The sequence below is a fragment of the Rattus norvegicus genome, chromosome 7, assembly GCF_036323735.1.
Source record: "Rattus norvegicus strain BN/NHsdMcwi chromosome 7, GRCr8, whole genome shotgun sequence".
In the NCBI taxonomy this organism is placed as follows: domain Eukaryota; kingdom Metazoa; phylum Chordata; class Mammalia; order Rodentia; family Muridae; genus Rattus; species Rattus norvegicus.
The window spans coordinates 68147834-68159907 of NC_086025.1; the positions used below are offsets into that span (position 1 = coordinate 68147834).

The following is a 12074-nucleotide window of genomic DNA, read 5'->3' on the forward strand; positions in this document are numbered from 1 at the left end:
ATACTGTTTCACAATATATACCAAAAGTCTTACAGTGGACTTGAAACAACCAGTACCACTGTTATAAACCTAACAGAATTTACCAAGGAAGACTGCCTTGATACGTCCTTTGTAATTCTAAGGATATGGCAATCAAAAAAACAAAACCAAACAAAAACAAAGAAAGAAAACTAGACTTTCTAATTATTTCAAAATAACAAATCTACCACAAGCTTCTAGGGAAAAGCAAACACACTTCAGTTTCTAGACTCTTCAGTTTAGAATTTCCTGTCCACTAGCCCCATTTCCCTAACCAGTCCTAGCATCATGGAAACACTTCATTCTGGTCAAAAACAGATTCTAAAAGGTTCTCTAGTGGAACAAACTGAATGTTGCCTATGCTTTAAGACACAAAATTTACCTGGTAATTATCATCCACATGGCTGGGTACTGGGCACTATGATAAAGTTCAACTAGAGGACAATAAGCTGTGGAGCCTGGAAACCCTACAGGGATCCCTAGAGGGACTCATGTTCTTCAACAGTCTGCTTCTCATCTTCTGCCTTAACAACATTTTTGTACAAACCCAACTGTGTGATTCTAGTGATATTTCTCAAAGCCTGAAAAGAAGAACTGCTAGAAGGATCCTAGAATACAACATGTTCACCTGTAAGAGATTAACACCTCACTCTTCAAAGTACTTCTGTGGAGGCTCACCGCTTAACAGCGGCCTTTGCTCTTCCAAAGACCTGGGTTCCATTCCTGGTACCCACATGAAGGTTAACAAACACTTATAACTCCAGTTCCAGGAGAACGAACTCCCTCTCCTGCCCTTCACAGGCACTCACATGGACCACATACATACATGTAGGGAGAGTATTCACATACATAAAACAAAAAAATAGATTTTTTTTTAATGATAGTCATTTAAACTCCTGAATTTTAAAGTATAAAAGTAGAGGGAGTGTGTGGCTAACACAGATGTGTAGGAGGGTGACACTGACTGTGGGACAAACAAACCTGAACTTAATTATCAAGTTGCTTGTCTCCCTCTGAAATCCCATACATTGAGCATGAGAAAAATAAAGACAGAGGAGACCGGAAGGAAGGGGAGAGGAAAGGAAGTGAGAAAGGAGAGGCAAGGGCAAGGAGGGGAGGGACAGAGAAAGGGAGGGGTAAAGGTAGCAATCTAGATGACTCTCAAAACAAAAACTAACTTATATAAAAACAAAACAATGTCACAGCAATTTGAAGACTGTGTGCATGCATGTTTCAGAATCACCATGTTATGGAATGAAATAATAAAAATAAAAAGTTCTTGCAAACTAAAATCTAACTGCTGAGATAGTCAATTAGAAAAAGTCAGAAAATTAAGTACAATAAATCCTCTCTCACTTCCTTCTAACGAAGGCAATGATACACACAAAATATTTATGTGCATGTGTGCATATATTCTATCCATTCTCTGCATGTATCAACTGGATTAAACACATCATTATCTAATGAAGAAAGCAGGGAAGATATCTAGAGTTTTTCCAAAGGTGAGGAAACACAAGTGTTTATGCCGAAAAAATAGAGTGTATCTTGAGCATAACTACTGAATAGGATTTAATTAAGCCCAGTCTTATTATAAACTTTTTTCCTTGTGAAATACCAGAAACATAAGAATTAAAAAAATGCCGCAAAATATTCAGGAGCAGTGAGAGCCACAAATACGTAAGGCATTGACAGACACTAGGTCCTATCAACACCACCAGATTCTAGAAGATGATATAGCCAAGTCTCTCAATTTTAAGAAAAAAATTATCTTTTATTTAAAATTCTTCATAGGTTACCAACTACATATAAAAGAAAGTAAATTAAAGATAGTTTCAGATATGTAAGAACTCAAATAGAGGGACTTATGTTTCACAAAGAACACAGTTTGGTTAGAATAAAAAGCAAGGAGGAAGCAGGAAGCATATAAGATCACTGTGGCACTAACCCAGGAATCCAGTGGAAAGAAAGCCCAAGGGTGCAGCTGTGTAGCAGACCTAAAATGCAACGAGTCTACATTAGAACAAGAAATCAGGAAGATCCAAGAAAGATCCTCAAGAAAGTGTCCGCACCTCTGAGGACAGAAACAGTGGGGAGGAAGACATTAGAAAACAAGCCGCAAAGAGACATGGGCTGCTTTGGTGCCATGGGAAGACAAGTGGGAAAATCTCCAGCAAAACAAAAGTACTAAGAACATGACCCTCACACAGACCCCCTCAAACATAGCAGCGGCCCTAAGGAACTGATTAAGAAAAAGAAAAGTCATCCAATCCAGATGCGGAGACCATTCTCCTTGGGTAAGCGAGGGGTTACACTGACTTTAGAAATGGAAACAGAGAAGCCATGGCAGGACAATGGAGGCTGATGTAAAGATCTCGTATTTACAGGTTATTATCAACGTTCTTAAGGGATGGATGGTACCGGGATTTGTATGTTTAAGTGGGCAATTATATCTTATCAATTGGATCTAAAAAGAAGAAGAAATGGAAACAGAATTCAAGGCTCTTACTTCCTCACCTAAGCTACTTTCGCCCTCACTCATCTGACCCTTTGGTCTCTAAGTCTCCATTTTTTTAAGTATTTATAGAGCATCTTACTTGCTAAGCACTTTCAAAAGCTAGAGATAAAGCAATGACCAAAATAAGCCCAAAGTGAGCTCTGTTGAATGGAGTATCAGTCAGTGACTGCTATTCTGTAAAGAATCTGCTAAGCGACTAGTTTTCTCCTGATTGTTTTAAGCTAAATAGTTCTCCCTTTCTCTTTAAGAACTCAAAACTCTTTACAGAACTGCATTTATCTTCTTACACTACCAGCTCAGACGTGAAGAATATAAAACCATTCATTAGCATTGTTTACATCATCCAGTCAACTGACATAGAAATGAAGAACTATAAAGGGTTATCAGCACTTAACAGGTGAGGAAGCTAAAGCTCTTTTCAGTTGTTTTCACCCCAGACCATCAATCTAGTTCATAGAAAAATTAAAACTTAAATTCAGTATGTATGCTGGGTCTGGGTTGTGTGCAAACAAGCTACCAAAAGAAAAACTGGCCCAAAGAAGAGACAATAGCACTGGGCAACTGCTCGGGATGTATCCAAGTACAGGATAAGCAGCTAAGATACAAACGTTCTCCCACATGTCCGTGCATAGCTTTGTAGTCAATTGTATTGATCATCGAAAACTTCAAACCCAAACTATAGCTTATCGTTTGTTTAAAAGCTTCAATTTCATAGCAATATATAATGTTTAAGATGCATAAATGTTTAGAAATGCTAAATGCACTTAATATTATAACTGCTTATTTTTAAATCCCTTCAAAAGGAACTTTCTAATATTAATCCCATAAATATGCTTAATTCCTGTTTTAAATGAAATTTAATAGTATAGTAGTAGTAATAGCAATAATATTAATGTTTATATAAACTTGGCATAAACACAACTGTTTTTCATGAACCAAAGGAAGTCTAGATTAAAGCTATCAAGGTAGGTATTTTTAAACATAAACAAAGAGTTATACACAAAAACATTACATCCTAACAGTCAGAAAACCAACACAACACATCCTGGTATTTCACATATACCAATGTTACCAGTAAGCCATCTTTTTGTGTACATTCTTTGATGTAAGGCCAAATCTACTCAATAATTTGCATTGTTAGTACCAAAATGTAACAATCATGAAAATCATAATCTATCCTCATAACACCAAATAGATGGGTGGTTATTTAACAGTCACAGGATGAGCAGCCAATTGATCCTGTGGCTTCAAGGAACACTTACTAAAGACTCAATAGACAAGAGTAGCTCTTCTAGGGACTTAGAATATTTCCCAGAAGAACATGTTAAACTCCTAGGAAACTCTTCTCCAGAACATGAAAAGAGAGTAATTAAATGTGACTTCAAAGGATATGACAAAATAGCTGGGCTATCTAAAGAGAAGGTTACCAAACTTACTGAGAAAAATACAAAACTTCCTCTACTACGTAAGTATGATACTGAAATTTTGTGATGTGTTTGTGAATCCAACCTCAAAATTCTGAAATTTAAGCCCTATATACAGACAACCCAATACTTAAAAGCCAAAGGACTCAGAGAATGCTGACAGTGACCTGTGGAGTACAGGACTCGGGACAAGATGTCCCACACTGAGATCCAACAGTGTCACCTTCATCCACACTCTCCCCACCACTTCGACCACTTGTTACCACAACGACCCTGGCCTGCCTGTGTCAGGTGTCCTTGATACTTAATGGGTAATTCTTACCCTTTAACCCCAATCCATCCTCAGTAGTAATCGCAGGGATAGACCTAATTAACCCCAAGCTTAATTCTGTGCTTTGATCTTTTCTTCCGTGTTTCACAAGGAAAAAAGTGCAAGTCAAGCTTAATCAGGGTCATAACATTTAAAAAGAAATTTGAAGCAAATTGTCAAACATATCCTGCAAATTCATCAAAAGGTCCAAGAACAACAACAAAGGCAAAGGATGGCACCAAAGGAGTAAACTAGATACACCTGGCTTGCCTACTAGTCACTAAAGGAGTAAACTAGATACACCTGGCTTGCCTACTAGTCACTAAAGGAGTAAACTAGATACACCTGGCTTGCCTACTAGTCACTAAAGGAGTAAACTAGATACACCTGGTTTGCCTACTAGTCACTAAAGGAGTAAACTAGATACACCTGGCTTGCCTACTAGTCAGGCACAGGTGAAACAACAGTCAAAATATAATAGCAGGAATCATTCATTGTGCCCCTTCAAGAGCAAACATGCTACAACAGCAGTTCTCAAACTGTGGGTCCTTTTGGGGTTAAACAACCCTTTCACAATGGTCAAAAAACCAGATAGCCTGTTTATCAGACAGATACCCTTCTTATCAGATACTTACATTATAATTTGTAACAGCAGCAAAACAGCAGTTATGAAGTTTAAACAGAAATAAATTTATGGTTGGGGTACCATAACATGAAGAAGTGTATTAAAGGGTTTCAGCATTAGGAAGGTTAAGAATCACTGTACTAAAACATTCAATCCACTCATTCAATAGATTACTATATAAACACAAACAGTCTAGGGAATAAAAGATTAATTTCAAATAAGTCAGCTTTTGTTGTTGTTTGGTTGCTTGGTTGTTGACAGTCTTGCTATGCAGCATGGCCTGACCTCAAACTCAGAATTCTCCTACCTTACCTTCCTGCACGCTAGAACTATAAGAATTAGAAAAAAGAAACGGAATTTTAAGCCAGGTATTTATAGATGAAAATTATGCAAATTCACCATGCCAGGAAATTGAGAACACTGAAAGGCTGAACAGACAATGTAACATTTTAATTCAATTCTAACAACCTGTTTGAATAAATAAACACAAGCCCACAGTGTATGACAGAACAGCAGCAAATTATAAACATTTAGGAGAGAGGCAAAGTACAAATAATGCTTATGTTATAGCCTAGATAAACATGAACTGGAAATCACACAGCCAGAATACAGCAAATACAGAGGCGAATGCCAGCAGCAAACCACTGAACTGAGAATAGGACCCCCGTTGAAGGAATCAGAGAAAGAACTGGAAGAGCTTGAAGGGGCTCGAGACCCCATATGTACAACAATGCCAAGCAACCAGAGCTTCCAGGGACTAAGCCACTACCTAAAGACTATACATGGACTGACCCTGGACTCTGACCCCATAGGTAGCAATGAATATCCTAGTAAGAGCACCAGTGGAAGGGGAAGCCCTGGGTCCTGCTAAGACTGAACCCCCAGTGAACTAGACTGGTGGGGGGAGGGCGGCAATGGGGGGAGGGTTGGGAGGGGAACGCCCATAAGGAAGGGGAGGGGGGAGGGGGATGTTTGCCCGGATACCGGGAAAGGGAATAACACTCGAAATGTATATAAGAAATACTCAAGTTAATAAAAAAAAAAAGTAAAAATAAAAATATATAATAAAGACAAATAAATCTTTTTTAAAAATGTTTTTAAAATGATAAAAAAGTAAGGACTACTGCATTAAGCAAGAACCAAACAAAGAATTAAACGGGAATTTATTGGTTCAATTAAAGGATGGGCACCTGGTAGAAAGTAAATAAATATTTGGTAAAAATCATGATATAGGCTCAAAGGGGAACCAAATGCAAAGCAGACTGAGTATGCACTCATGAATACTGACAACAAGCATAGAGTACTCCTATATATCACCAGAGACCCAACTAAAAACAGACTCAGAAAAAGGTACCACTCATGATAGGGGTGGGGGTGGAGGAGCCCCTAGAAGGGAATGCAATTTTTCAAGATCTATGAGAGTGTTTCAAGATATAAGCAAAGAAATTAATCTTCTGAGAACTGACTACAAAGATACTCTATAGTTATAAGTAGCAAATGTCAATTGACCCAAATTAACTTAGAAGTTAAAAAAGAGAATTACGGTATCAACTGTGCCTCAGATTTAGAGGCTTGTTTTGCTACAAAAATAGTGACTAGAGGAGAGACTGCACTCAGGCTTAGCAGTGTAGGCTTAGGATCGGGTAGAAAAGAATATGGAACTGTGTCACAACAAATAAACTTCTACCAGGAAAAAAATGGAGCTCTTTCCAAAATCACACACAGAGTGAATAGCAGGTAGGTGAAAGGCTGCCACAACAAATCTAGAGGCTCCTTTAGGAAGGGTTCTGCTGTGCTGTGGGTTACATAAACCATACCACTTTGCTGCCAGAAGAACTAAACCATCTAGAAAAACAGACCGCGTGATACCTGCCAAGTACAGAAGCTGCATCTTGTTTCAGAGCCAACGTATGAGGAAAGAAACCCATGAATATAAGCCCAAAAAAGGAAGCTTTTCTCAAAAGATGCCTATAAACTAGGAATAAAGTCCAAGAGGCCAAGAAAAAGAAGAAACGGTGAATGGTGAGGACCAAGATTAGAAATTCAAACCTACCAAGAAGTCATTGACCCCTATAGCCTAGATGTAAAGGCAGGCTAAAAGCCAGATTCAAATTACCTCTCATCCAGATTGGATTAAAGTGGTGCAGAATTGTTGCCTGGCAGAATCAAGCAAAAAGCCCTTAGTAGAAGAAAAAGATATCAATATTCAGAGACTCAAATTATCTCTATTATTTTTTATTTTTATTGTTGTTACTATTACAAGGATTAAATCTATGGCTTCATGCATGCTGGTCAAGTACCCTATCATTGAGCTACACGCTTTATCTCCATTTTTTTAAAGACAGAAACTCGCTATATAACCATGGTTAACCTGGAATTCAGAATGTAGACCAGGCTAGCCTTCAACACACAGAGTTCAAGAATTCACACAGCCTGACTCTGTCTCCCAAGTGCTGGAATTAAAGAGACTATTTCAAAGATAACCAGGCACAGACCAAAACCATGAGGATAATAACAAAATTTAAAAAAACAAATGATGATCACAGAAACAGACTCACTCGACTCAGAGACAGAGGTGGGAGTAGGGATAGGGAAGGGAGGGAGAGGGAAAGGAAGAGGAAATAACCAAACTAAAATGTACACAGAAAGACAGAGGGACACTGCAACAAGCACTGTGTACATCACAGAAGCTCAGTTTCTAACACCGACCACAAGTCGTAGAAAAGGGGCAGACTGGGTGAGTGGTGGCCGGAAAACACCAACATCAGCAAAATCAGAAAGAAAACTATACTAGCAACATCAAAAGGCAGGACAGATTCCGAAATATTCCAATATACACACACACACTCACTCACACACACACACACACACACTCACTCACACACACACACACACACACACACTCACTCACTCACACACACACACACACATTCTCTCTCTCTCTCTCTCTTTCTCTCTCTCTCACACACACACACACACACACACACACACACAAAATCAAAACAAGACATAAGTATCTTTCAGAATGCTAAAGCCTATACTATGTACATTATACAAAGCTTCTGAAAGCCAAAAGTTAAATCTTAAAAGTAATAGAATATTTTCAAAGGAGCAACAACAAAACTTAGTAGGAGAGACAAAGGAGGTAAGCAGTTACACAATGGCATCTTCTAACCCTAGAACTGCCAACCAACATTCACAGAAACCAAGTGGTGGAAGGCCTTGGGTGCAGCTCAGCAGTGCAGAGCTTTGATAGCATGCGTGAGTCACTGCATTTATCACGCATCGCAGAAAAAAAAAAAAAAACAACAGCAAACCATATTTTTTAAAAAGAAAAAAAAAACCCTAAGCTTTTATCACCATCTTACACATTAAAAAAAAAATGTTCTTCATGCACCTGGGAAATGTGGAGAGAAATAAGAGCAGTTAAAGCAGAATTACAGAGAATATATATATATCATACATTTGATATATAATATATATTTATGTACAAAGAATTAAAAACAAAGCATACAACAAAAAGTTGCACAGCATGTAAACACTAAAGTCACTGTATTCTTGGGAAAGCACTGTTTTATGACCGTGAAAATGACTACTAGAGTGGATCCTGGGGAGTGCTTGGGGGGGAGGGGGTTCAGCTCCCAACAACTCAAAGGAGAGATGAAATCCTTATGCAGACCATCTTCAATGGGCACGTCAGTGGTCACCTTCAATGGCTCGTCAGTCCTTTAGATACACAAGGAGAATAGCCTTGTATAGAAAACAGGTCCTCTAAGGCTCCTGAGAACTTACACAGACTGCCCTGAGGCGGCAAGCAAGGAGCATACCCACGGGCCTGATCCGTCTCCTGCTCACCGCTGGCTCCTCTCATGCACAGATACAAACTGCTCTGTATACACAGCAACTGGGCTGGCCCCAATGCAGGGGGCGGACATGCATGCAGACTGTCTCCTCAGAAAGGATATGAAGGCGGAGAACCCCTCCCGGCCAACAGTGAGGCCAACGCCTCAGGACTATACTCAAATCCAAGTTTATCTTTAAGAACTGTAGTAAGTCCACAGTTGTTATTACTGATACAAAGAAACTTCCTGAATCAATACCTACTCTTGCTCACAATGGTTAACATTACTACGTTAAACCATGAAAATACATGTTTAAAATCTATTTCCTATGCTTCGACCCTATCTCTTACTTGATAATTTAAATGCCAAATGGAGTGAGGTTAGCCCTGAGCAATTTTATAACACTTTTATAACTGGGGTCTAATTATTTTCAATTGTTGAGCCACTCAGGAGTCATCTGATTTACATAAATGCTAGTTAAGAAAATAGAAATTCCAAGACAATAATTAAAATGTCACAGATGATTTAATCCTCCGTCAAAACAGGGATTATTTAAACTTCTGTCTTATTTCCTTTTAAAGAAATCCTATTTACTTTATTTTCTCCACAGAAAAAAAAAGAATAAATGTCCAAGTATTTTACCAATCAAACTTTAAAATGATTCTGGTTAACCACAAATTGATTCAAGTTGTTATGTGCTTTTTCTGGATTTATGTTACCAAGACATGTTTGACAGCATAAGTAACGTCATCTAGAAACTGAATTACAAGTCATTTCACTGATAATTCTTCTTACCATTCACATAAAAAGGCCACGGAGCCTAGAGGAACTACTTAGGTTACAAAATGGTCAGAACATCTTTTATTAAGTAGTGCGCGTCACTACTCATTTCACATGCACATGCATGCATGCTTGTGTGCGTGCATGCGTTCATGCGCGCATGTGTGCATAGATGCTTGAAAAACAAAAAAAATCATTTACTTTTCAAAAATTCAGAAATGTAACTTCAACTATTTGCCAACTATAGATGGTAATACAAAAAAATTAAGAATGTCATGAATGTTATGATTTTAAATAGAATTGTAGCCATCACTTCCTGAGTGTAGGTTACTAAGCAGATGCACTGACTCTGAAAGGACAAGAGGACCTGACAATGCCCGGCATGCCTTGGGAAAAAGGGCTTCTCTCAACCTCCTATCACACCTCCTTTCCCACACTAATGTTTTCTTTGTAACAAAATACTGCTAGTTGGATTCTACAGTGGAAACTTTAAAATCATATTAACAAAGCAATTTTAAATACTTACTGTCTTGTTTCGTAATCTAATTATGTCTGAAACGGACCCGGCTCCACAGTACTCCATAACAATCCAGAGGTCTGTGTTCTTAAAGTAACTGCCATAGTACTTCACCACGTAAGGGCTGAGGAAAGACAGGCATGTTCAGTTCTTTGCGAAGAAAACTCCCAGTATATTCTCAGCATTTCATGTTTCAACAAATCAACTGAATGAGTAAACTTCTCTTTACAGTGAACTGTTTAGCTAGAGTTCAGCAACTGTGTATCAGTAGGGTTTCCTTCATGGATGAAAACTGAACAAGATTACAAGCCAGAGGGGGCCCAAATTGGGAAGGCATTTACTACATAATGTTAGAAACAAATGCAAGGCAATGAATTTCAATGAAGGCAATGGGATAATTTCTTTCATTCATGTTGGCCTTTACAGGTTCTTGAGAAAAAAATTCTTTACATACATAGCATATAATCAGTTAATACTATTAACAATTTAGAGTATTTCTTAACTGACAGTTTAAATCTTCCAGAGATAAATGACCTGTGTTTATAACCAAGTTGTTTCCCAAAAAGCTTAAACTACACTATATTACCATTATTGATTACTAAAGATATGTTACATAAGACTAGTATATAAAATATTTTCCCTAATTGAAAAGAGGTAAAGTATCCACCATCACAGAATACACAGCAGGATTAAATTACATGACAGCATAAACTATGCTGCACACAATTTTTATATAAACTAAATGCAAAAGAGACTTGAACATGGTGGGACAATCACAGAGAACATAGTAGAAAGGATTTAATGTGAGTAAAACTATTTTTAAATTACTCCAGAGCCTGGAACGATGACTCAGTCGTTAAGAGAACTGGCTGCTCTTCTAGAGGAGCCAAGTTCAATCCCCAGCACAAACATGGTGGCTCACAACCATCTGTGACTTCGGTTCAATGAGATCTGATGCCCTCTTCTGGTTCCACAGGCACCAGGCACAGATACAATGCTGCACAAACATTCGTGAAAGCAAAACAGCCATACACGTAAAATAAGATAAATAAATATTAAAACCATCTCAAAATTAGAGAGAGAGAAGATGATTTAAAAATAAACATGCATGAGTAAGACAACTAAAAAAAAACATGGTTGGTTAAAGGACAACTTGTTTATTGGATATATCTAGTCATAGCTATTACTAGGTGTCAATGTCAGATAAAGAAAATACAGCTGACTATGATTTGCCTTATGCTCTAGCAGGGGTGTGGTTTTGACAGCTGCAGACAGGTTCTTCGACTATGTGACTTTTGGAATTCCAGGGACTCTTTATAAAGGCTTAGGCCCCAAGAGGGGGTCCTCTCGGTTGTGGTTTGTTAAGTTGTACAAAGAGATGAGAAGGAACTAGATACCCTAAATGGCAAAGATCAGACTTGCCCCAAGGAACCCAATGCCCACAACCAGCAGGCATTAGTCTGAGGATAGCATCACCCCCTCTCTGCTCTCTCCTTTTCTCTTCTACCTAGTGTGAGAGGTTGAAAGGGTAGAAGAAGAGGAGTGGAGACAGATGAAAGAAAGAACCACAAAGCAGCCAAAATACTGCCTACACCTGAAAGCACGGAAAACAGGAAAAATGCTTTCTTTGCCTATAGCATTTTTCTTGTGTGGAAACTTTCAAATGTGCCCATGCTCAGAACCACCTGTGCTATACTATACCCTGTACTATACAGGTTGTGACTCAACAACCTTCTCCCTCTACAGCTGAGGTGATTCTGATATAGTGCCAGAATTAGCCACCTGTGATGGCTAGTTTTACACTTTACACAACTTTACACAAGCTATTGTCATTTCACGGAAGGAAATCTCAACTGAGAAAATATCTCCAGAAGATTAGGCTGTAGGGCATTTACTCAATCAGTGAATCAGGGAGGGCCCAGCCCACTGTGGGTGGTGCCATCCTCGGGCCCTTGTCATGAATTCTATAAGAAAGCAGGCTGAGCAGCCCATGTGGAGCAAGCCAGTAAGCAGCATCCTCCACGCCTCTGCATCAGCTCCTGC

The 12074-nt window shown here is 38.6% G+C and overlaps 1 protein-coding gene across 8 annotated transcripts in view; it reads right to left on the bottom strand.

Annotated features, from left to right (window-relative positions):
• The window catches only part of Stk3 (serine/threonine kinase 3), a 270132-nt gene that overhangs the window by 209493 nt on the left and 48565 nt on the right, over positions 1–12074 (bottom strand). For all 8 annotated transcript variants that reach the window (XM_008765462.4, XM_039079866.2, XM_039079865.2 and 5 more), the window contains exon 4: positions 10041–10155. In XM_008765462.4, coding sequence (XP_008763684.1) covers positions 10041–10155 — 115 coding nt within the window. The remainder of the gene's footprint in view (positions 1–10040; positions 10156–12074) is intronic.